Source organism: Poecile atricapillus, chromosome W, assembly GCF_030490865.1.
Source record: "Poecile atricapillus isolate bPoeAtr1 chromosome W, bPoeAtr1.hap1, whole genome shotgun sequence".
Lineage (NCBI taxonomy): Eukaryota > Metazoa > Chordata > Aves > Passeriformes > Paridae > Poecile > Poecile atricapillus.
The window spans coordinates 56,147,469-56,175,337 of NC_081288.1; the positions used below are offsets into that span (position 1 = coordinate 56,147,469).

The 27,869-nt window shown below is 35.2% G+C and overlaps 1 protein-coding gene across 1 annotated transcript in view; it reads right to left on the reverse strand.

Moving 5' to 3' along the window:
- Positions 1-27,869, reverse strand: part of LOC131591822 (metabotropic glutamate receptor 8) — a 303,751-nt gene that overhangs the window by 150,817 nt on the left and 125,065 nt on the right. Inside the window, exons 3-5 of the mRNA XM_058862892.1 lie at positions 17,748-17,883; positions 17,120-17,274; positions 15,967-16,104 (exon numbers count right to left, since the gene is read on the reverse strand). Of these exons, the coding sequence (XP_058718875.1) occupies positions 15,967-16,104; positions 17,120-17,274; positions 17,748-17,883 (429 nt within the window). The remainder of the gene's footprint in view (positions 1-15,966; positions 16,105-17,119; positions 17,275-17,747; positions 17,884-27,869) is intronic.

Below are 27,869 nucleotides of genomic sequence, written 5' to 3' on the forward strand. Positions count from 1 at the left end.
GTGACCTACAACACTGCTCTCCCCCAACTGCTCCAGAGCAGAACAAGTCATACATTACTGCCAGCTACCCTGCAAAGGAGATGAGTAAGACAATATGATTGGAATGTGCTATGCTGATGTAAAAAAAATGGCTATATTTATTTTCCTTTATAACCAATAGATATTTTGTCCTGAAGATTATCTTTCTGGATATTATTTTTAAGGATCTGGTGGCTTTCTGCAATTGCTTTGAATTGAAATATTTGTTTTATGATGAGAACTTTTAACATTAAAAAAAAAATTGCTTTACTTGCTTTTTTAAGCCCAGTTAATTTTTTCCCTTAAGCTGTTTGGCTCTTTTGCTCTCCTTTATAGTTGCAAGGAAGGAGGAGTACATTATTAATTTTGGAATCATTGCCTTTTATATTTTTTCTTTATTACTTCACCTAGTCTGTTAATCTTTTCTGGATATGTTTGGGTGTTGTTTTCATCTGGAAGTTTATTTATTTTTTTTCTCTGTACAATATGTTGTACTTCCAAACCCACTAGACACTAATTTTACTTAATTATCTCTCCTTAAATGTTCACCCTCTTACAATTATTATGTTTCAGTTTCTGGGGTTTTCACAAAATATGTTAAAGCATTCATCACATTTTCACTTTCTTTTCTGTCTCAACATCAAATTCCCTTTAATGGAAAAAAAATGTAAAATTAAAGGAAGACTTAATATCTAAATTGTAAATGGAAAGGAATAAAATACATTTAATAATGTGTTAATAGATAGCACACATTTTTAATTAAATTGTAATATGGGAAAAAGCACAGTATTTTCATAGTACGTATGGAATTGCAAATTTTATTTATGTATCAGTTGCCAGATTTACTGAGCTATTTCAGAAAAAGCTTAAAATTTTAATATAGATGTTATCTTTCATTTCATTTCAGTGAATATTTGTGTATGAGATGATTAATTAGACTAATATAGCATAAAAATTAAGTTTAGTGTTTGCAGTTAGGCTCACAATGTAGTCATCATAGGCAAAATTTGCAAAGTGTGAATCAGCCACATAAAGTCTCCCATACCTTTCAGTTATTTACCTTCTAAATTTCCATGGAGCTGTAAAAGTGTTGCCCAAGCACCAGTTTAGCTCTGTGCTGGAATCTGACATTGTGGGATCCCACCCTGGAAATCAAGTTGTCTATGATAGGATCAGGTATAATACACAAGAGATCGCAGCATCCTGGACTGTTTTTGTTCCAGGCAAAAACTGATACTTGACAAGGGAGAAACAGTATTTCTGAGTTAGAAATGCATCTTCAGTCCCATTCCTGTTCCTGGCTTTGCAGTACTTTGTGGTATAAACATAGGTTACACTTAAGTTTTATGGATTACAGATAAGTTTTTACTGGAGCCCATAAGTTGCATCTCTCCTGAACATGTATTCCTTGTTTGACAACAGTGTAAAGCACCTCCAAACAATGAGTTTTGTTAGATTTCTGGAGGCATTTGTCTTTCTTTATGTCTATGAAAGTATCTAAACAGATCAATAGCAGTTTCCTTTCACTTAGACTGTCTTTATGTATATTACGAGTCACACAGAGGGTTAGGTGTGTAAAGTCAACTAACGACACTTCATAGGCTTTGCTTGCAGTCTCTAATCTTTCATGAAAATCAAGGTTATTAAAATTCTCCACCTTCTTCTTATTCACAACTGTCATTATTCCTAACAAATTTTAAAACATAACATGAACTGAGAATGAACCATGGACTTTAAAAATGCCAAATATTACAGTCTGTATTCCTAAAGTAATAGATCTTATATCTTCAAAGGCTCAAGACTAAAATATTTCTTATCATTGGATAGGAAAAGTCCAGCATTTGGTTCAACCTGGACTTGAAATTATCAGTTCCATTCATGGGTCACAGTTTATAATTATCTTTTCTCTCTCAGACCTTATTAATCACACAAACCATCTATAACAGACTTTATAAAAGGCTTTATTTTGCCTGGTTTTGCACATAAATACTGTGTTTGTATTTACTTCAGATACAAATGGTGCCACCTGCTCCTCTTAGTACCCTGACATTTGGTGCTAATTAGATGGACTTGCATTATCAACAGCACAGAAATACAGCACTGCAGCAGGCTTGGTTACCATGGATCCTAATGCACTCGGCATTGCACAGGAAATTTAGCAGAGCATAAGAAATAAATCTATTCCTGTGTGAACCTGCACCAGTTCTGTGACACTATTAAGGTACATCCTCAAAGGCTTCTAAATTCAAGGGTAAACACCATTATTATTTCTAAACTTTTATTAATACATTCTACCACTGAGTCACCATGTAGGTGAAACAAAATTGCAAGTCAATTTTAAACACCTTGACAGTGCTAATGGAAACAAGTCATGCATTCAAGCTGTAAAGGAGAGTATGTCTCAACTGGGGATCAGCTGCCACAAAAGACTACTGGCATCTGTGAGAAAAGTCAAAACAATTCTTACACATAGGAGTGTCACACTGAATAGTTGCTGTGAAAACTCATGCTATTTGTTCCTTTTCAAGCCTACCTGAATGTACCTAATTATTACACTCTAGGACCTAACAAATGGGCTCATCCAAAAGTTACTTCTACAGAGTGATTAGACACAGCTCAATAAACTCAACAGATGAAATAAAATGAAAAGGAGGAAGAACGCATTATGGTGCAAGCAGAAGGTGAAGAAAAGATCAAAAAACACCAAAGAAATTAAACCATTAAATAAGAGACAATATAAAAATAAAATTCTTTCTCCCTTTCTCACAGTGAAATGCATATAATTCTCTCCATCTGTTCTAAGGCCCAACAACTCTAAATTTCACAGCTGAGGTAATTTAGCAATTTCTGCTTCAGGAGTCAAATTCTGATGTTTGGTGTTCCTCCTCCTTTGTTAGAATTGTCTGTATTTATGTCTTGTACACATCTTTGAGTGCTATGGTGTCAGAATTTCAGTTTATTTTGGAGTTTTACCCCAACACTCACATCTCCAAGGAAAAGTTCAGCACCTGAGTTATGAACTGCACATCCTCTGTTCTCTGAATGGGCTTTTCTAACAAACTGCAAAAGGCAAGTTTGAAAATTAATGCCTTCCCTGTGCAATTACAATGATTTGTAGCTTTATGCTGCAAATAAGGTAAAACCAGGGATAGATCCACTTCCTAAAGCTAAAAGCCTACTAGCAAAATGCTAGGAAGTATGAGGTATCATACACAACCACACAAGGCTCAGGCTTCTGTCTCTATTCAAGTCCTTTAAGCTTCATCACAACTGAGTTCTATTGAAAATACGTAACTTTTTAAAAAGGAAATTCATTTCAGAATCACCTCATTAAGGTCAATTTATGTAAGTGACATAGCCCAAGAGAAGTGGAAGAAGATAGGGCAGGCAGCATCTACAGGTCTAAAAGCTTTTTGTGGGGTAGTACAAATAACAAACCACAGCATGCTAGAGATGAACAATCAAGCGGGTAGGCAACACATGATTTGGGACAGAACATTTCATCTCCTTTTTCTCTCTCTCCTTTTTGGAAGGTATGAATGGGCAATGGATCTAAGTTTGCATAGCATACTTCTCACAGGCTATATTACTAATCTGTCTGTATTTGAATTGCCAGTTGTTAATTGTGGGAACATTTCTGGACCTAAATTATTAATTCCAAGTGGCAGTGAAACTTCACAGCATGAATACAATGCACATTTCAGAAATAAAAAACCTCACAGTTTGTACATCACCTAAAAAAAAGTAAAATATCCTCTGATTGACTGAAGACTTTGCTTTGTTTTGAGCCCTGAAAACCATTCAGCCTCCACAGTCACCAGATGCTTCCCCTCCACCAAAGCCTTCCAGCTCACATAATTTCACAGCTGGAATGGTATCTGTGTCCACACAGCTGAATGCATTCTTACCCCAATAAGCAAGAATTTTTCTGTTGTATGGCATGAACACTGCGAAGTTAAAAAAAGAGCTGATTTAACACCCGTCCGAGGAAAGTTTGTTGATCAGAAACAGGGACATATGCTCCATTTCAGATGTCATCATACTGCCAAAAATCAGTCTTTCAAAAAAGCTGAATAACCCATCCCTGTGATACATGTGCAGTAACTCGTTAAAGTTTTCTGCCTTTTTTTTTTTTCCCCCCAAGGGATAACAGGCCAGTATAAAAGAAGTGGCAGAAATGTTCCAATTTTTGGAAATGTTTAAAATAAAAAATTCTACAGGAGCATTAAATTTGTATTCTTCACAGTGTTTCATTCTCTTTTAGGAAATAATATATCTGGGTTTCAGGAAATGCATAACTGTTATGTAATGAGTTTACGCAGCTCCCGCCTGACATTCTACTTCTACAATAATATCTTTGATTTTGAGGAAGAGGTCAAATGCCCAATTTAGATAGTTTCTCCTGAAAAATAGCCCTATAGAAGGATAAATCCATTTTCCAGAGACTTTGAAAACTACTGGACATCAATGTCAATGTTTTTATCTGTGTGATTCATCACAATCAGTGTGTCATTCATACGATCATTATTGTCTCCGTCAACTGTATGCTAGATATATATTTACTGTTCATGCATGTACTGTACCCAGTAAAATATTATATACTGCTCTGATGAAAAATATTTTTTTCTAGGTCCCAAATCATACATTTTTCTCCTTCTCTTAAGCTGTACACTTATGGAGAGGGCTTGTAACAGAGTTACACTTCACTATAGAATGTAGTTCCATTACAGTAAATATACTTCCTATGGTAGAAATGGTAGAGAAAACCAGGACTATATTGAAAATGGGACTGTTGCATTTTAGAATGGAACCAAAGTTTGAAACTTTTGGTTACATGCATATGTTTTTTATGTAAGATAACACACTATAGCATTTTCATTGTAATATGGTTTAATTTTATTTTCTTTGAATTGCAAAATGGACTGGTTTAATTTCAATTCCAAATGCCAAAATCCTTTTTAAAATAGGAGATTGATCTTCTTTGCAGCCCTGCTTCTCAAGAGGATTTCCTGAATAATAAATTAAGAATAAAGGTTTTGACCCTAATTACATTTTTCCTGCTTTCCAAAATAGGCTCTTAATGTGTAACACCAGTCATTTAAAATGCTTTCCTTCACCTAAGACTAGGAACGAGGGAGAAGGGACTGAGAATGGCTCTCCCGTGGCCTGCCAGTGCTTGCCAGCACAAAGAGGCCCAGCCCTAAGGCCCAAATCCACTACAATGAGCTACACAAAGATTACAGACAGGACAGGGCATTGGGAAAGGCAAAAGATTTGGCTCCAAAAGTATCCTCTGTAGACCTGCATAGGGATTAAGGGAAAGGAGATTTTATACGGGAGATTAATGCGTGCTGAGACACATACACATGCATGCTGCAAACCATGCTAACATTTAGGTCTGTATGAATGTCAAAACCCAAAGAATAGGGTTATATCATCATCATTTGATCAGAAAGTCAATCACATACAAAGCTGAAGAGCAAAAAACCAATGAAAGGTTTTAATAACGCATCTTTTTTCAATAATTCACGGCTCTCTAGAGAGGTATAATAAGAACACAAAGTGCAAACACTTAGTATGGCTATTCTCTTGTGGAACTAGCTATGGAACATTTCTCCATGGGTAGAAAATATATTTAAGACATTCTTCACATAGTTATAATCATTCATAAGATCCTTGAGCTGTGAAATGCTCCTGAGTTCAGTGCAGTCCTGCACAGATGCAAGAGGCCCCCATACAGCCCACCTTGCCTGACTGGAGCTGTATTTCTAAATATTGCACAGCGATTTATTTGAATGCATAATTACACCTGAAATTCATGATCATAATGTAATTAATTCCTCACACTGAAATAAGAATTTTTTTAAACTAGCATTAAAAAACTTTTTTCTTTTAGAAGTGAGAACTTTGAGGAAAAAAACAAAAATAATCATAAACTTGTTGATAAATGAATCAATAAACTGAGCTGTAGAAAAACGTATATAATCTTACAAAAGAGTTACTAAGGACTTGAGCATCATTAAAATATGATTGCTTGATATTTCACATAGCCACATTTCAGGAAAGTAAGTATAATAATGAAGCATCAGCCAGAGATAGTGTAAATGACCAACAAGAGCAGAGAATACCAAGAAGAGAAAGGATGCTGGTCTTTTTGTGAGTGAATGCTCCAGACACAATTTGAAATATGACTAAAGATGAGCACCTTTGTAATAACCAACAATATCTGCTCAGATCAGATACACCTTTCTAAATTTGAAAAAACAAATATATAAACTAAGGAAAATATTAATATAGGATTTTTATAAATTATTATTTAAGGAGTACTGTAAAAAGGTGAGGAAGGTGATAAAACCTTCATAAAACCTTCATTCATATTCTAAAAACACACTTTTTTATAATGTCACATATATTACTGGAAGTAAACATAAGGCATTATGTTTACTTATGTTAACGACTCCAAAAGCAAAAGCCAACCTGATTCAATACTGTAGTGAAGGAGGTTACAAGAAGTTTTAATTCTTTTTTTCAGAAGAGACATTCATGTCAAATGAGGAAAAAATAAATAAATAAATGTATCTATATTTATATATACGTACACTGTGGAAAACGGACCCTCAAACAGCAGACCAAAAGAGTAATATGCATTGTAGTCCACTCTCACAAACAATTTTGCTTTCATTGATACTAGAAAATTTCAGAATATAATATTGCTGAGATCAAATTTTTGGTTGGCTACCCTTTTCATAGGATGTTGAAATTTCTTGTCACTATTTCAAGGTTCTGTTCAACTTGACTACAAAGCTCCACTTATTTTCACCCTGCTCATAAGATCTAACTCTTGTCTTCTGAAGTGAAAAGCAATGTAGCTTTCCTTCTGATCATTCCTTTAAAGCTTTTCTTATCCTACTCAGCCTTTGATTACTGACCGCTCTGTGATTTCCACAAAGAATGAAGTTATTACTCTCATTTGGGGGGCCATATCCTCTCAAATCTCATAACTCTTCATATCAATAAAGCAACACTCATGTACAGCATTGAAGATCTGGCCGCTATACATCCTTTGTATTTTATCTCTATGAAACTAAGTTGCAAAATCTTTGGTCTGGTGTTTCAAACCTTCTGGTCTGGTGTTTCCTCTATTATCATCATAAATTACATGTAAGATTTCTCAGAGGAACAGGTAAAAACATTTTAGATAAAATGGAAAGTGACCTTAAAAAATTTCAGATTTCTATATGCAATACAAAAAGTCATTTCTGAAACTGAAACGACTGGACATGGTGGTGTTTGGTCAAAGGCTGGACTCAATGATGGTGGTGGTATTTTCCAACCTTAATGATTCTGTGATTCTAATATATTCTTCACAGTGGTTCTGTGAATTGCAGAGATTATACTATCACTCTTCAAACCAGCACTTAGAATGCTCCTAAAACTTCCACTTTCAGAGACCTGATCAACTTTTCAAAATCTAGAAGGAATAAAATGAATTTGTTTCTTGTTTGCTGTAGTTTCAAAAGCCACAGTCAATTTAAAAAGTTACCTTGAAGTGCTTCTGGTGCTGGAAATTATTTGTTCATTTCAATATGAGAGAGAGAAATTGTTGATCTACCTGAGAGTCTTTGAAGAACTGTTCTTTCTGAAGTATGGCTCAGGAAAAGGTCTACCAATAGTCAGAATCTAGCACAAAGAGTGAAAAAGCACCCATATTTTCTGAGCCAAACAATGCTTACGGGGTCCTTAAATTCCAGTGGACACCTACAAACAAGTTGATGATGTACAAATGCATCTCTCTTTTTCTTCCTTATTTGAAATAATAGAACAGGAAAGACTGTTCAACAACAAAATCTGAAAAATTCAATCTCTGCCCCAAATATATTATATTCAAGCACATGGGAAAGTAAAGAACAGATTGGATGCAAGGGAACCCTGAAGAGCATGACCTCAGCACACCACCTGCCTCAACAATGCAGAGCTTTGAGGGCATTTGGATCTTCTAATTCTGTGGGGTCAGGTGGAATGTACGTAGTGCACAGACTTTCCCTTTCACTGCTTTACATTTTAACAAAGTAAAAAATCAACCAAGACCACTTTTGGCTGCTAAAACTTCAGTAAATGCTGAAGTGAGAGTAGAAAAACCCCAGAGCATTAAACACCAGTTATCTATTGATACAACCAAAGGTACCACTAAAGGAAGCACACCTCATTCCACAGTACTGCGTTAATGAACTGAAAGTAATTTATTTTCCACAGGGTATGCTAGATCACAATACCAGCTGTATTGTCTGAGTGACAGATCACATGCATTATGTAGATTTATCAAATATTTTAAATCCTTAATTTCTCTGTCTCCTGGTATCATCTCTTCACAGCATAAAAGGATTTCAGCCAGAATAATTAAATATTTAATTTTTCAGCAAAACCTAAGTATAAAATAGAAATGTAAATGTCAATCTTTTTTCAAAAGTAATTTTAAAATATTTTTGCATAAGTCCACAGGATATCGCATCCTTAAAATCTGTGGTATTATCAATAAGAAAATGATCAAATATTCAGATCTGAATATTTTCTGATAATCTGTGTACAGAGGACTGTCATGTATTGACTGCCCTTCTGTTTCTATGTGTGAAAGTACCTGTAAGAATGCAATATTATTTCTAAACATTTAATTAATGGAGTCATAATTAATATAAACAAATATTAACATTATCACTGGGCTCTTACAGGAACTGGGAAAGAAGATAGCTTTGTTGAGAAAGTGATGATCAGTGCAACCATGGAATGGTTGGTTTGAGCAATCTAAAAGTGGGACACCTGATCCAATTTAGTCATCTAGGACTATTTGCAATCTGTAAAGAGAGATGGGCATCCTCACAGGGTAAGTCATACCAGTCTAAGCAGTTTACTGAAGCATATGGAGGTGGCCTGCCAGAAGTTGGGGAATTAAGTAAATCCTTTGTCATGAGCTCCTTCCAAGTTCAAGCCCTAAACAGGTGTTAGTGCACAATCCAAATCATTATGCCCAGTCATGCACTTAAAGCAATATAAGCTCCATATAATAAATATACCCTTTTTCCCCTGTACCCCGATTTTAACACAAATTAAGGACACCTGTGCTTCTACCTGACCTTTCATAAGAGCCCTTCATACAAGAGCACCTAACTCAAATATCAAATACAAATAATATTCTGGAAATACTGAACTATAATTGGTCATTTAATGGCTACACTTGACCATTGAAAGCCAAATTCTGACCTCCTTTCCTACACTGAAATATACTAAAGTTCATTGTGTATGTCCCATCGATTTTGCAGGGACTACTTTTGCAATAAAATTTTATTTCGTAGACTTAAAAACATCTACATTTGTTTACAGGTGACCAGTCTGAACTCCCTTCCACAGAAGATGAGCAATCACTTATAAATCAGGGACATTTCATAGGTGAATAATTACTCAATGTATTGAAAATACTCAAGATATAAAAGCAATCCTAGGTATTTCCGTTGCTACTTGATGAAATGATGAAATAACTTGTTTCCCCTTACGAATTATATTATAAAATTAATATAATTATTAAAACATATAGTTCTACTTCTGGTATTGGTGTCATCTAAGATCAAATAAGTTGAAATGCATTTTAATATCAAACATAATTAAACAGTAAAGAGATCACAACAGGAAGACAAACTATTTCCTTTGTTTTACCATCTGCTTTGCCCTTTTTATAATTTTATTTTTCAATTGCTTATATCCTGTAAATCAAGTACTAAGACAGAAAAAACTGTTTTGTGGGAACTTTTGCAACAGTTTATTTTGCAAGTCACTCCATATTCCCTCAAAGTCTTTTGTGTCCAACTGATGAATTTGGTAGCAAAGATCCAACAGCCAGCTTGGCTCCTGCCTTATGCTGCAAATCCGACTTCTGTGATTTTTATGAGATTACTGTTCTCACACAAAAGAGCAATAGACATTTCAGAAATATAAATAAAACGTCAAAAACTACTTTTTGTTTATGCAGAAGACACTTTTCAAATGGGAATCAAGAAAATGGCAAGCAACAACAAAAGAATAGAAAGAATAAGAATTTCCCTTTATAACACTTATGCCTAGGCATCCCAGTTACAACTCACAAATCACAAAGAGGGAGAGCAACATCTATTTCTATGTACTCCAAAAGAGTCCCTCCTGAGACTTGGTGTCTCTTGAGAATTGTACTAAATTCATGTATCTCAACTGCATCTCTGCTGGTTTTCTTAATTTTCTGTAGGTCTCATCAAGAAAAGAAAAGACTTTAGGAGTGATTTGATGGTAATGGAACCATTACTCAAACAAAATAGCAAGTCATTGTACCTCTAAAAGATTCACATTCTGTTTTTCAGTTTGTCCTATAAACTTTACAGAATGTGACTGCATACACATGAGTAAATTTACTTCTTTCTATTAATATTTTTAGGGTCAATTTTTATTTTGAAGAGGTTAGTTAAGAAAATAAATTGTATCTCTGCAAAGTTCCTAGGTATGCATGGTTTTTATTATACTGCACCTTGACTTTTTTCCAGTGAAACAAACAGCTCATTTTGGTAGAGCAAATTGAAATTAGGCTAATTGACACAGGTCTCTCTACTTTTGAAAACTCTTCCATCTTTATTTTTAGCAGCGCAGTCAGACATTATAGACAGTTAAAGGCTGATTAAGTTTGCAGAGTAGTTAGAATTCTAACTATACAAAACAGGGGGAAGACTCCTTCTGTGGGGATGTACATGAAGAAAATTTATAATTAACATTTTTGTTAAGGTTTTATGAAAGCACCACATTACATTGATGTTTTATTAAAGGAGCCCATTTTGCTGTTCAAAGACCATAATGGATGCCTTTAAGGGATTCTGTGGGCATAATCCAGAACAAATCTCAATGGAATTGTGATTCTTTTGTCAAATTTGAAGCTGAGGCTATGATATTTCCCATTAAAATGATATTGTAAGGAACTTCATTTCATGTTCCATTTCTGTTTAAGCATACAAACACAAACACATATGTACTTATTTATATAAGTATATTTATATAAGCACACAAAAACATACAGACACAAATACAAAAAGAGGACTTCAGAAACTTTTGTTAGCTTGAAATCAAATATTAGCAGTCTGTGAGGTCAATGGAAGCAAGTCTAAGTAGATTTCATTTAATTCTTACCCTCTCTTTACCCTTCATCATTAATGCTGCTTTCTTTTACTATCACTGTTTTGCTTTTTCTGAAAGAGTGATGTTGCATATTGTCTCTATTCAATGCAATTATTAAAAGAGTATTCTGCAATATCTTTGTTTGATTTTCAAATACTTGTATTCATACTTTTGTAGCTTTCTTAAGAAAGACAAGACCTAGAAATCTACAATAAGATGGCACTGACAAGTAACAGCTCAACAACCAAGAGCTGGAGCTAAGAACAAGTCTGGTTAGTATTTCTAAGTAATGCTAAATCTTCAACTACCAAAAACTGGCCCACTGGTAGAGTCAACTGGGAGGCTGAGGGTATGGAAAAATTTCATGTGAGGACATGAAATTTGAAGTAGAACAAAAGTCACAGAGTCTCTGCCATCTCCTGCAATAACCATGCAAGCCCTTCCTCTTGAAGAATCATCAGGAATCAAAGGATGAATGAATACTGTCTCTCTTTACAGTTTTCTGCTGGGGCACAGGGATGAGTGAAAACCTTTCCATCTCCTCACTTCTCCTCCCCACAGAGGACCCAATGCTAGAGAAATACTACTGAAGATCCCTTAAACAATCGTGTGTCACTAAAGATGTTTATATTGAATGTAGAAAACCTACACTGTGAATAAATATGTAACGTGAGGCTTCTTATAACCTCTACATATGATTTAATCTTGGTAGTGCTCCTTTCTTTTCCATTTCATTGTAGTAAGACAAAAGAGTTTTCTCTGCAAATTCCTTTCTTCTTCCCCAAGTAAAATAGTTTAAGGGTAGTCATTGAATTATTGGTTCATGCTTACTAAGTTAATGGCCCAATTTGATTTTTTTTAATTCCAGAAAAGTCAAAACAAGAAATCTCTAATATTTTTCAATGAACTATTCTAATATTGAAGATTTGATCAATGTACACTCACATTCAGAAACACACAGAGCTAGCTTCAAATCAATAGTGGCAAAAAAATTACTTTTTCAAAGTTTAGGTGAATCATTGCTTTCTGTAAAATGGCAAAAATCAGAAAAGAAACAAACAGGCAAATTCAAAAGAAACATTACTTTATGTATCTCCAGAGCTAAATTCTTTTAGGAATAAGAAGCAACAGCAACCACAAATAAACAGGATTTTAAAATTCAAATAAACTGTTCAAGTTATTACAACGGTAGACTGATAGTCAGTAATGTATAAGAACAGAAGAAAGTAAAAAGGCTTATGCCCTTGTAATTCTTAATCTTAAAGGAAGATAAATTCCTTTCAGACTTCCAGTGCTTAAAAGACTGTTGATTTTACAGTCTTTAACAAAAGAAAAGAGAGAAAGGTTTTTCACTATTAAGCATTTTCTAGTATCTTCATAGGGAAAAAAAATGCTTGAGATTTGATTAGATCAGTAGCATCCTCACTGCAGGTAGCAAAAGTTTAAAGCTGTGAATAACTTGACTAAATAGAGAACACAGATATCAGGTTTGTTGTTGGGAATTACAAATGTTATATGAGGAAAAGATTCAAGAACCTAAGATAAACAAGAAGGCATAATAAAATACATCTCAAGCCTGAGAAAACTTTATACATATCAATTTGCCTTTTAATATCATTGCAGAGAGAGATTTTCAGATTGTGGCTATATCTCGAGCTTTTGGATTTCTTTCAGTGTTCCTTCTGCCTACTGACATCACAACATCACAGAATCACAGAATCATCAAGGTTGGAAGAGACCTTCAGGATCATCTAGACCAGCTGTCAACCTGGCACCACCATAATCACCTCTAAACCATATCCCACAGTGCCGCCACATCCAGACACATCTTGAGCAGTTACACAGACAGTGACATGATTTACAAATTGAACTCGTGGGCAAAACACAAAGAGAATCTTTTTTCTGCAGTGCCCAGCTAAAAATACAGGAAAATTAGAATAAATGGTATTTTTATGTTCAGTCTTCAAGTTCTGAACTAGGGATGGGAATACAGAAGTTCAGAATCACAGAATGGGCAAGGTTGGAAGGGACCCCAGTGGGTCACCTGGTCCAACCTCCCTGCTCAGGCAGGGTGATCCCAGAGCACAGGCACAAGATTGCATCCAGACAGCTCTTGGAAATCACCAGTGAGGGAGACTCCACAGCCTTTCTGGACAACCTGTTCCTGTGCTTGGCCACCTGCACATGCCCTTTAAGGATTGAGCTGAAAATCAGAACTGAGAAACTACACATAAAATATCAGAGAAAACCCATTGCAAGCAAAAATGGCAATGGGGAAAGGCTGAGGTCCAAGGCTTTCAATATTAAGTAATTAACAACTAAATGTAACAGTTCTTATATTCTTATTGAAACTTGGGGATTCATTAATTTTTTCACTTACCACCATTGTTTCAGACCAGATTTGGCCATGAGGTAATGCCTTTTGCTTCCCAAGGAAAAGACAAAATCATGGGTGGGATATTCTTTAATTTTTAGCAGAATTAGATCATAGTACACATTCAACTGTTTTGTGGGCTCTGGTATGAAGAACCAGACAGGATTTCATTGCTTTTTCTCTTTTGTGCACAAGAGGCCCTGACAAATGAACTGGGGTGTGTCACGGTATCATCTGCAATTCTCTGAGTCAAAATTTGGCTAGGGGTCATTCCCCCCATTCTCCACCTATAATTTTACTTAAATCACAGGAGGTTTATTTTGAATTTACTACCACCACCACCATTCTTGATTTAGTTTACTTAGAATGAACATATTTTGGGTAGTTTTGTTACCCAATCCTTTAAATTTGAGTTAGATAAGCATAGGGATCGTGATGAATTGCCAGTTTGTGTCAGGTCTGCTTCTGTTCAAATGGGGACTCCTATTGTGGCCCTTAAAACCACTTTCAAGTGGTTTTAGTCAAGAGTCCTATAGATGCTTCACAGAAGAATTAATTTTTTTTCCCCTGCCAATTAAAATGCATGTCCAACTGTCATATGAGACCTCTCATGTCTTTGTTCCATCACTTGGAACCATTTAACTTTCTGGTCACAGAAAATATGCTTTATTTCTATTTTAAGTTTCAGAGAACATACCATAATTTTTCTTTTCATGAAACATGCAGATAACTGATTCAAATTAGAAATTATTTTGGATCAAGATACCAACTATGCATTTCATACACTACTTTTCACTCGGTAATTCAGTTTGACAGATGTGATGAGGCTGAGATAAGTCATACAACCATCTGTGGTAACATTTAGAGCTTCCCAAAGTAAAACACATACACCAGTCATTCCACCTGAAGAACTTAAAAAATACCCATCTATTTTCCACTTAAAATACTAATCACAGAATAATCCCTTTCCAGACTTGGGTAACTATCCAGCCATGATTTACTGCAATATGAATCAAGGCCAAGGAGTAAAGGATTAGAGTAATGAGCTATCATTTAGCTCAGTGAGAAACTGAATGTTACCTTTTTTTTGTGAAATACATGGTAGAAGACAAGGCATTGCTGAAATGAATGCATGGCTCTGATATTTCTGTGTGAGTTGTATCTGTGACTTGTGAAGCCCAATGCAGTAAGTGTTTGAATTGATGGCACAATACACATACAATAAATCTGATGGTCCAGAAAGGGCATGAATGCATGTTCTTGGAGACTTCACAGTGCTTCTGTCTGACAAGCCCAGGTGCTGTGGGGTGCTGGTGTGCAGAAAGTTTGGAAGGGCAACCGTATAACAAAGGCTACATTAAAGTGTCAGCAAGTAGGCAGAAATCTTGGGACAGCAAGTGAAAAAAAAAGTTCATGTTCCATGGGGAAAATATGATTTGGTGACAGAGACCACCAGGAAAATCAAGGCATATCCCAGACAATTTATGTATGTAGTACAGCAAAACTGTGTACTGCTGTTGGCACTACTCACAGAGATGGTGGTCACAACCAGCAATGCTGGGAGTGGTGGCAGTAACTAAGGAAATGACACAAGGAGCCCTGACATAGGTAAAAATGTCGACACAAAAAGTAACATAGGCAATCTGCTGTAGCCACAGAAAGTAAAACTCTTGTAATAAACTTTTCAAGTAACAGAAAAAAAACCAGCATCTCATAGAGAAGATCAAAGCCAGCTGCTGATGTGTCTGCTGTATTAGGTGTCATGACAATTGCATCAGGGTATGATGCCTGAGCAAACAGGTTTGCAAAAACTAGTGACAATTACTTCAAGTTTTTGCTCAAACTTTATAGAGGCTTTCAGTTTTATGATATAGGATCCTTCTTTTATACATGGGGACAAGTAATAAGAACGTATTGATTTGCTTTTTCCTTCATCTTCAAACACAGATTGTAAACTAAATAAGGAGTTCAAGACTTGACCTATCATCTAGACCTCAATAGTTTAAACAGAAATTTAATTTTCACTGTGTGTACTTCAGGGTTAACAATATGAAAATTACCATGATGCACACACTTGCTAAAAAATATCATATTGACAACTACAGATGGGGTGAGAGACGAGGTCATTGAAAACATAAATGGAATTGAACCACTGTCACTGGTCTTTAATAAAATCTGTACCATCATTGTATTTGTGCAAATTAACTACTAAATTTCTCATACATTGTCCATGAATTTTTTCTTCCAGTTTAAGAAAAAATGTCACACTTTTCTTACCACTCAGCAATATGCACTGAGAACTGAAGGGAGACAGAAAAGTGATGAAAAATAGGTAGCTCATTTCCTGCACTCCTATAAAAATTTTACAGATAATGTTTTACTTTCACAGTTACCTGTGCATTTCTTGATATTGCTATTTCTTTTTCCATGTGATCCTAACTTGCATCCAAAATTCTCCTCCCAAAATTCTGCAAACCAGACATTTCTTCGATTGTTAGCAAGTGTTCTGCTCCGAAAATATCTATCAAATCCTGCATTGAAGAGAAATGAAACAAGCATTAAAATGTGATATGGTATAAAAGTAGTAATTTTAAGACAATATCAGATTTTTTATAAATATAAGAACAAGTAAATGCTTTAGGCACAAACTATTTTATGAGCACAGTAACATCTAAGGATCAGATTACATTTCAAAGCCACATAAAATCATGGGGTACCTCTTTGTTGAACAAGACATCCAGGACACCTTTAATTCTGCTTCTGTTTATATAGCTTATGACACCAGTTGGTAAATTAAGATTTCTACTTAAACCTGATGATCACCAGCCTTACCCCTGCAATCTAGCTGCCATAATGAAATAGTGATTAACACATCCCATCTGGATTAGCTCCTTACAAGTATTTCCCTGTGGCTCAGCTCTCTATGTAATATTAATCATGTTCATTTTTCCTAATCAATTACCAGTTTAGCACACTTACCCAGACACTAAGAGATGTTACTATATCCAGTACCCTCATAGGAATAAGGCACTGCAAACCAATGTCCACATCATTCTCCAAGTAAGAATCTTTCTTAATACAGTAGCTTCTTAAAATAAGTTTAGGGGTAGAAAGCAGGGCACAGATCATGCTCCTCCCCAGAGAATAAGCTGATTCATAATCATTCATCCAATACTCTTCTTATTTGTCCCAAAGAATGACCAGGCTATGGTTAAGAAGCTATCAACTCCAAGTGTCATCATTATTAGACAATTACAAGATTGCCTAATTGCAGGTTCAGCATCTCCTCATCTCAATAGATATATTAAATTATTGCTGGATCAGGCCAACTCAGATAACTTGGTTGGAAAGCTTTTCCTGAATTCCCTGTAATGAAGGATTGCATGTTTTTTAAATTATTTTTCATTTTATATATATATATATATATATATATATATATATATATATATATATATATATATATTATTTTTAATATTATATTATTATATTAATATAACTAAAGTACTTGAACTTTGACAGCAAATGAAATGCCACATGTGTCCTTACCATCTATGGATGTTCTTTTGGGTAGAATGGTTACTGCTCCTTCTGCAATCTCCTCCTGCTGCTGGACTGGTGAAATTTTTGACCCCCAGCTGTCTGAGCCAATCCAGAGGAAATGTCCAGACTGATTAGCTTTTTTGGCTGCTTCCAGTACTCTCCTGCAAGCAAACAACAAATGACCAATTAAACGAATTCCATTTACATAGAACCTGATATACCCAGCATTTATTTTGTTGATGCATAGGCCTACAATAACTAATTAATCTACAGCTTTCACAGTCTAAGGTATACTAAAAACAGCTGTAATGAACTCAAGAAATAGTAACATACAAATTAATTTGTTTCATCTTTAGCCATATTTTTCTAGCATTATTATTGGTTTCTTCCTTTTCAGTCACCAAATAATTATCTATTGGCACTGTACTCCTAGGAGCTGGGAGAAGTTTGGAACTACACAGAAAAAAGGACCAGCACACTCTATAATTACAACTCAATTTCTTATTATCAGATATCCAAGAATTTTTACACAGGATTTTATCTGAAGCTTTTTTGTTAGTTTATTTTCTACCAGCCAACCAAACATCTTTGTGAAGAGGAACATCTTCAAAATACAAAATTAGGAAACAGGCACCTAATATCATCTTCGTTTGCAAACATGATCACTGCTCGAGCATTCGGAGTTTCCAACAAGCGCTTAATGATCTTTTCAAATTCTCCTGGTCTTGGTTCCCGAGGGATTTTGAGTGACTGAGCAATGCAAACACCTCCTAGGAAAAATTAAAAGGATAAAAAAAGAATTTTAACACAGTAAATATCCACATTTCAAATAATTCTTAGCTAACCAGGCAAGCAGAGAAAGCAAGGTGCTAATCTGAGATACAGCAGCACAGTCAAAAGTAACATTATCTATGTGTTTTGAAACTTGCTTTGTACAGGCTTACACACTTCATGCTGCATTAAAGAGTATAACACAATTACCTGCTACTTTATATTTTAGGTACCTTTTTAAACAACATTCTGAGGCCTGTTGTCAAGCACCACACTCTGGATCAACTGGACCAAGTTCCCCAGACCTACCAAACCTATGGCAACTGAGAGCCCAACCTTGCCACAGTACTGCATTGAACCATGGATCCACAGGTGTACAGTTACCTCATGCTCATGATGGGCTTTTTGGTGTCACACACCTCTGTCACACCTCTGCTTTATCTATTTGAGAGTATGTAGCAGAGAATACATACAGATCACTTTTAATTGCTATTCTCACATTCTTAAATGAGTTGTCTTATTTAAGAAGCTGTCATTGAGTATTCTAAATTACTAATCAGCAAATGAACATAAGCTCAGAGATGATATTTATATTTCTCCCTGACAGAGGATTCTGATTGAAATCTTTATATTTTACCTGTCAAGAAAAAAGGGTTGAATTCTACAGAAACTTAGTGATTTCTAATAGCTTTCAGAGACAGTTCAGGAGAATCTCTGCTCTCCAATTACAACACTGTTATCTGTATTTGAGCATGTAAGAGAAAAATTCCTTGAGCCTGCTTCATGAATCACTCAGTCCATATTGCCACCAGTTTCCAATACCATAGGTGATCTTTCTGATTGCTGATTTCCTTATTTTAGTTATTTTTTTCTCTAAGAACTACTGCCTGATTGTCATTACTCCATATAGTGCCCACCAATGTTTGTTCTTCAAAGTTGTTATTCCAACCATAAGAGTCTATTGTGGGGAATCTAATCACTAATAAACCCACAAAATTAAGAAAATGAGAAAATATTTAGCTCTGATCAAAATTGACAGGTTACTAGACAAATGCAAGCAAATTCTACATTTTACATCCCTGTATATAAATACTTCTACACTGAATATTGTTTTCAATGGGAATAAGAATGTGTTTTAAAACAGATGGTTCATTTTTAATGAGTTTTAAAAGAGGTATTCTATTTTTAATGAATGCTGGTACTTATCTACTGATGTATAAGATTATTTGAGACATGTATGTTTCTTTGCATTAAATACAGTTAGTCAAGTAAAGTCACAGTTAGACAGCTATGTAGTGTATGGGGAGGCTTTCCAACTTTCTCATCTGTCTTGTCCCTCCTATCAAAATGTTAGAATCCTGTTTTTCCAAAATACTTCACAAATTAGGTTGATGCACACCTTCAGTGATAGGATTTGAACCAGAACAGGGGTCCAGCCAGGTGAAGCTTGGTATGTAGATCTACATAAAGGTGTTACCAAGGTCTCTTGGGTAAGCCTTCTTAAGCTTAATGTATTTAATCTTTAAGCAAAAGGAACAAAATAAAGGTATATCTGAAGGTATTTTTCTTTATTCTATTCAAAAAATAGATGAGAAAGGTTCAAAGCTGCCCCAAATCTGTCAGTGATTAAGAGGCACTCAGACAATGCACTTTATGACCTGCTTTAACTTCTTGGTCAGCTTTGATTTGGTCAGGCAGTTGGACTACATGATGATCATAGGTTCCTTTCCACTGAAATATTCTATTCTAGTCTAGTCTAGTCTAGTCTAGTCTAGTCTATTCTATGTAATATTTTAAAAATGCTGGAAATTCATTATCAGATTTTGATCTGCCTTTGCAGAATCTTGTTGACTTCAATAGCTCTCTGAACAGGAAAATCCTAAGTTTGAATCAAGTTTAGACATGGCATAAATGAAGCATGGAGTTATCAACAGCCAGTGTAAAAACAACAACTTTCAAATTACATCAGCCAGTTTTAGTCACAGGCAAGCATATCACCTTTCTCAGTTATGCATCAATTACTTTGGATGTTACGTCGTTATTTTATTCGACTGAGAAATTCATCCTATAGTGCAGGCTTGTCCTGAATTCTTCTCTGCTTTACATGAAAGAGATAATATTTGCAAGTCAGAATACCTGCCATTTCTAACAAAAATTGTTTGTATATAGGTCTTTACCATCCATAAATAGAGCAACAAAATAACATAAATAATTTACTCTTATCTGCTATAAAACGGAATATAGAACCTTTTTATGGCAAAAAAATTTCTTCACATTTTTACAAATATCCTGTCTCCCCATGATGAACAACTAATTTGCCAATAACAACAAATAAGCCTTTATAGAAGATAATCCTTCTATTCATCAGGTAATTTTGAAAATCCTGTAATGAAAAGATGGACACTTTACTGTGAAAAGCTTTAACCAATTATCTAAGCTGATATTAGGCTATAGTGATAGACATTTCAAAGTCCTTTACTTTCTTTCTTAAGTACCAGGGCTGAAATGTAAGAGAAATATTTAGCAGACATCCTGTAAATTTAACAATCTGCAATTCACTGTTAAAGAAATGCTCGAAAAAAATGCCAAGTTCTCAGATGTCCCCAAAGTCATTCAGCACAAAAACAGATCCTAAAAATGACATAAAGGAATAATTTGTTACCTCATACATTTTGTAAGTGCATTTTTCAACTAGTTCTACTCATGCAATGGCCCTTAAGGAAAAAAAAAAATCATTCTATCCACATAAAAATCAAATGTAAATATTACAAAATGCATATATATAATAAACTACATACATCTATCTACAATTTGTGTGAAATGGATATCAAGCAATGAAGAACTGCAGTATCTAAAAAGGCTATTTTCAGTGAAAATAGCGTAGAAGAAACATCATTCCATCATTGCAGCAGCAAGCTCAGTCATGACTGTACTGTGTATCTTGGCACCTCTGTACTGAAGAATGTGTTAAGTACTACCAGGAACAAAACAAAATGCATTTCAGCCTTGTTGCTACATTTATAATTAAATGTGTAGGCAATCTCCAACTCACAGAACACTTTGTATACATCCTTACCTATATATTGCATATACAACTGTTGCTCAAACATATAACAGGGTATCAATTTTCAGCTAATGATGAATTGCTGGATCCACAAAGGTATTCACAACATTACAGTGTCTAACCTCTTGGCACCCTGCTGCCTTTGAAATCTACAGCCTGGGCTAAGTGCCCAGACACAGAGAGAGATAAGTGCCTAGGAAAAGGAATCCTATGAGCCAACAAACTAAATAAGGAATAATTATTCCTCCAAAATAGGTTGCAGAGGTACTGAAAGGACAAGTTTAAGGCCAGTAGTTAGGATTAATCTTATGAAGTGCAAACAAAAGAGAGATTTTCCCAAATCAAGAATAAACAGGGCTTGAGAACAGATGTCTCTTACGTGATACCAATGGCTTTACCATTTGCTGCAGAGGTGCCATAGGGCAGATGGTTCAGACATGTAAGGTCTCAAGAGAATTTATGGCTCTGAATTATAAGAAAACATTGTGTTTCACTCTGTCAGCATTTCTGAGTGATTTTGCGTGATGACTGCTTTTCTCTGATGCTGGTTTCTGAGATCCTTCATTGTACTTTAAAAAACTCACATTAGTCTAAATTTCCCTTGGCTACAATGATGATAAATCTAACACCTGTACAAGGAAATCAGAGCTAACTTTCCTCTTACTGAGAAGAAAATTATACATTTAAGCCCCATCAATTAAAAGAACCTATAATGAGGCTTCAGAGAGGGCTGCACAAAAAGTTTTTGAAGTAAAGAAGGAATAAGCCAGACACTCGTTTCAGGTAGCTACTACAAACAGACACCAGTAATTGTACCCACTGCTATGGTATCTATTCCCTAATCCACATATGACACAGGAGATGAAATTAAGAGTGTGTATCTATCACACATTTCAAAGACATTAAGAGGGCACTAAAGGAAAGTAGCTCTTTGGCTACTGTGGAGGAAGAGAAAGTCTTACACCAAATTTTGCTAAGCTTCTTTCACCTGCTTTCAGATTTGTAAAGCCAAGGTTGTCCTCAGTCAGCCCAGAGCTTGAATGGAGGAATAAAACAGTCAATATGAACTACCTTGTGTCAGTGATGACAACTATCCATTTGTCTTCTGTCCAGCAGCTATGAAGTGCCATACCAGTGCCTGGGGCAAGGGGATGATAAAGGGAAGGAGAGCAGAGGTGGGAGCTGGAAATCAGGCTCATGGCAGGAGCTGCCCTATTCCTGATAAGAGGCTCAGTGTAGCCACTTTGCACCATGGTTACAGCTGGAAATTCATGTGCTTTTAAAAACAGAGACATAACCAGACCTGGTCTACAACAACACGTTTGTATCTGTGTTGAGATAAAAATCATATATTAAAAAAATTCTCCCAGGCTAGGCTTGCTTGTCTTACAGCTACTCTGTATAATACAGCTTGTGGGAGCACAGGTTATCAGTAAACATACAAACCAAACTAAACCAAACTAAAAAACAAAACAAAAACAAAACAAAACAAAACAAAACAAAACAAAACAAAAAAAAAACACCAACCCAGTGAGATATTTAAAGATATTGTCAGTACAGTGGATAAATAACCCTTTTTTGGTGGTCTCTCAACAGTGAGACAAATGGAAAAAAAAAATTAATAGGAACTACCCACATAATCTTAGTAGATAAACATAATAATACTTTGATTTTTGCCTGTGTGGGTTTTGAAGTCACAGGATGCCATGCTGATTAAACCATTAAATACTCGACAATATGAACTTGTGTGTCAGAGGATATTGAAAGTGTATTTGGAAAATAGCAAGCAGACTTGGTAGAAAACTTGTACAAACAAATTAATTTCCTTAAAAAAAGATCGAATGGTGAATCTCAATACAAATACAAAGGCTGAATTGTCTCCCACGCCAGCTAGGATTCAGCACTGTATTACAGATCAGCTAAGTAGGATATAGAAGAATGGTCCCTGGTTTTGTGTCGAGAAAGTTGAAGACAGTTTTCAGTTCAAGTGATCTCTGTTGGGCCCTCAATCGTACTACTCAGAACAATTTTACCCACTAAACTATTTCCCCACATGACTGTAGATAGCCTTACTGTTGTAATAGGGAAGGGATCAAGCTGTGCACTTTGACAATCTATGTCTAACAATCTAACAATGATTTGTTAGCATAAGGAGGTGTACCTCACCTGACTGAGTACACAGTTCTACCTGGCAGGAATTTCTCAGCTGCCTTCAAGTACACATGTCCTTTTTTACTATGAGTTATAGGTCACCGGTCATTAGGCCAACAAAATTTTAATGTAGGTCTGTGGAAAGTTTCCAAAAGACGTTACAGAAATATGTGAAGGCAGATCCTATTCCAAGCAGGGGAACAGATGTCAGAGACTCAGAAGAAGCCTCAGCAAGAAACTCCTGTGAGACCCACAAGGTGCTGCTGCAGGCAGACAGAGCCTCTGTCTGACAGCAGACTGCACACTTCTGACAATATGACATGACACAGAAGAACATAAGGAAAAATACACAAGTGCATTTCTCCTCTTCTTCCAGTCCTTCCACTGGTTATATTAAAAGTCTAGAAAATCTAGACTGAGTTATATTGAAAGACCGTTCCAAATGTCAGGAACCTAGATCAATATGAAGATTATTGAGGATTTTAAAAACTACAAGATGCTCCAAACTCTGGTTCTGTTGACAAAAATCAGAAGAGTTTTGTAATTTAGTGAATCCATCAAGACATTCTTTTTAAGCAGAGAGTTCATTATTTCTTGAATGTGGATGGTAAGATATCAGATTGTTAAAGAAAAATAAGGTGACAGTTCTGCATGTGACTTTTACTGTTGTTAATAATCAGACTTCTAGAAATTATTATTTAAATTAAAACCAACCTGCCGTCTTCTTGTGTGTCCCTAGATTCCCTTAGGAATAATTTTCTAGAGTATGAGCCAACAGGGAATGACACCTAGGAAGATATAATTACAAGCTGAAGATAAAATTTCTCAAGCAATAATTCAAAATTAAATGTTTCCTTACTGCCAAAGTGCTGTTGCTGGGAGGTGTGAATGCAGCCATGCATTTTGCCCAGGGCTACCTTTGTGTAACTCCCCCAAAAAATGATACTCTCACTGATGCTGCTGTGTGGACTTCAGGGTAGCTTAGCTTAACAAGAACCTGAGAATTCAGCATGCTCTGTGCTTCCACCAAAGCCAATGCCACAGCATCATGCCTGCTATTCATGTCCAAATCTGGTTTAATAAAATCCCATTCCAGTGCATCTCTTTTGTTGTAGTCACAAACTACAACACTACAGAAATAAACCAAACTCTTGTGGCTTTTCATTTCCTCAGAAGATCACCAAATACCTCAGAAAAAAATTCACTGACTTACTTCTGCAAAGGCAGTTAATTCTTCAGCCAGCAGTGGCAGTATTTTTTCATGTAAGGTAATAGAAAGAAAATAGTTTTTAAAAATAAGTAATATAAACAGGAATTTACTCAGAATTGATAAATGTGGCACTTAATATCCAGTACACTTAAATATAATGGAAGATGAGAGATTTTGCTATAACCTTTGAACAGACAAAACATTCTGCATTTCAAACCCATATATTGGTGTCTTATTTCCTTCACTTAAGTAAAACTGCATCTCCTCAAAATCCCTTAATATTTATGACAAAGATTTTTTTTATTGCACAAGCAGGTTGGTGATGCTTTTTCACTGACATGTCAGGTACAATTATGAGCTTTACTACTCAAAACTAACAGCTGGTAGGAGATCAAAGTCTCTCTTGTTTATTACAATGTTTTAGAAACGGCTTTTTAGCAAAGGATTTATTGTTGGTTTTTACATTTATTAATTCTTTTGTAAAAAATAGAAATTAGAAAGCATTAAGCAAGACCATGAATGAACACACAACATTCTGATAAATACAACTCACCCATTCCTTTTCAACCATTTTTTCACATTCCTACATGTACTCACAGTCATACAGCCACGCATATTTCACAAGCACGTGTGCTCACACAGATCTTTACACTGTGGTTGAAGCAGATGCTAATTCTAAAATAGAAAAGGAAGAGAGAATAATCTGGCTCTACCACTACACAAGACCACTGGCTACTGTCTTCAGTAATCAGAGTCATTTTCTAAGAGACATGAAACAGGAGAAATTGGCTATTTTGAATTTCTATTCTGAAAAGTAAAACATTCTCTTTCTGTTTTTCCCTTTTTTTTTTTCTCCCAGAAAAAACAGTTCCAAATGTAGCACTACAGATTCTGTTAACACCAGCATTTGATGGAAAAATAACTGCAAAGAATATTTCCCACCATATCCAGACCTACAGATTTTTTTATTTTTTCAGATTTGAAAAAATACCCAACCTACAAACAACACAATTTTTATCCTTTGATTTTCAGTGCTATTTATGCAAATGAAAGCCAACTTTCACAGTCTTGAAAGTGAAAGGGTAAAAGAAAAATCTGTAGTGGAGTAGTTTATGAATGGGTAAAAATCACCGGCCACTCAAAAAAAATTGTGAAAAGAATGAATCCTTGGAGGTTGTGAGAGAAAATGTTTCCCATCCTCAGTGATTCCCTGCATAATTGCTTCATAAAGGATATGGGATGCCCGGTCAAACACCAAAACTATGTAATTGAAATAGGCCTCTGCTTACATTTACTGGCCAGCTGTTGCAATGCTTTCATAGCTATGTCTTTTTACCATCACACTGGAAATAAATATTTCCTTCTGGGGAAGAATTGCTCTTGCTGCTTACAGATTTAGAACTCATAGAGGCATAATATGAAAAAATAAATACACTGTGATTTTTCTTCTATCTGGCTACATGCCAGGTACATCCTTAATGAGGAAAGGAAACCCTCTATAATTTGAGTTTTTTTTCTTTTTTAAAAATCTGGGGAACCTAGGTTATGAAAAGAAATTTCATAAATTCTAAAAGATTTTTGAATTTTCCTTTTAAAGCAACATCAGTTCTGATTAATATAAAAGTAATAGCATGAACTCCAAGCCTGGCATGTGGTTTCCTAAAATATTTTCCTCTAAAAGCAAACTTGCTTAAATATGAACCTAATTCTTTCCTCCATCTCTCTACAATTCCCCATATTAATGGGCCTGACTGGTTGCAAAGATTTGGATTTGATATTCTGGGTAGTTGAGATGCTAATAGCCAATTCAAAGAAATTCTAGAGAAGCTTCAGGCATAAAAATCATCAGTTCACTTCTAAGCATAGGTCCCAAGTCACAATCCACAACAGCTCTGAGAAGATCAGGAAGATGGCACACGACTTTATAGCATTCCTAATAAATATGTTTAGGCAGAAAAAGAAAGCCCACCACAAGTAGGACTGAATTTTGTTAAAAGATTTATTTCTAAATAAATATAATCTTTCTTCTTTTAGGATATTTGCTCCCTGCAGGCCTCTTTAGTTTATCAGCTTTTATTCCATTCACCACCATGTTTATTTTAAATATTTGGTGGTATAAAAGACTGTTTTCAGTTCAGCTGTCCTGGGCTGCCTGATTTTAATAGTAGGCTGCTATCCTACTTCTCCCTTGCATGCTTCTTAATGCTATAATGGTGTTCAGGGATTACATTCAGTTACCTCTGAACTGAAATTCTGAGCACAGGCAGGGGAACCCAACTTTTAATCATGCCTTCGAAGAAAAGTAACAGCTGTAATTAATATTCTCCTCCTGAAACTTCTTGGTCTGCTTTGCAAAGTGAAGACATTCTTCTTCTTTGTGGTCATAAAAAAAATCCCAGTTTTCTTGTATTAAAAAAAAAAAAAACCTCTGCATTTTGCCTTCTTCAAGATATGTAGCAAAATCAATTTTTATATTTCTTCATGTATTTCTGTAACCCTAAAATTCAATATCAGGAAATTATTCTTAAAATTAGGTGTATGTTATTTAGATTAGGTTATCTCTATTCATCCAATATTTATTTTTTCATAATTTCAACTATCGAAATGGTTTACATATAAAGAATTACTTAACTTTAATGAAGATAAGTCTGAGTTTGACTAGTGCTGTTTGAGCTTGAGTGTGACATTCAAAAAAGCCTCAACTTGGAAATTAAAAAAAAATTGCCTCAAAAAGTAGCTGTCAGCTAATTCTTTTTCTGAAACTAGAAAAAGATAATTCTGTGCTTTTCTCAACATGAAATTATAAGCAAAAAATTGTAAGGAAAATCAAGAAGGGATCACTTCTGACAGGGAATCTTGTACATAAATCTAATGCCAAGAAAGTAAAAATGGTATTGATTCACAGTGTCTTACAACTACATGGAGATGCACAGAGATAAAATGGGGTTTACTGCATAAATTCTCTACATAGCCTACACCAAAGTTAAGCCTTTGCTAACATTACTCAATAATAACATAATTATTCAAGTGCCCCATTGCAAGCTAGTGCTCAAGAGGCCTTGTTTACTTTCATGGAAATTTTCATCAGGAGCCACAATGACTTCAGCCTTGCAGGAACAAGCTGAAGTTTCCTTCTAGATCACAATTATCTTACAGAGATAACATCATATATGAGGAGCTCAGCTGTCACCATCTGCCTTGGTCTCTTTCACTTAAAGCTGATCAGAGTAATTTTTAAAGGCCTAACTTAGCTTTTTGAAGGGCAGTTTGATTAAAAATTAAATATTTTGCACTTGTTTAAAAATATTTTGAAGTATGAAATTACTTTGTGGTTGAATTTCTTAGCAGTATTAAAACATTAAGATAAAATTGGATTTTTTTTATGGATAGTTTTGAGGGTTTGTTACTTGTTTGTTTTTTAACTCAATACAACATAACATGTCAGCACTACTGAGACAAAGCAATTAAATACTTGAGAAATAAATGTTTTATTTTCTCTGTATATTTCTGAAATTAAAAAAAAAAACCAAATGTCAATATTTGTTTTAATTTATTTTCGT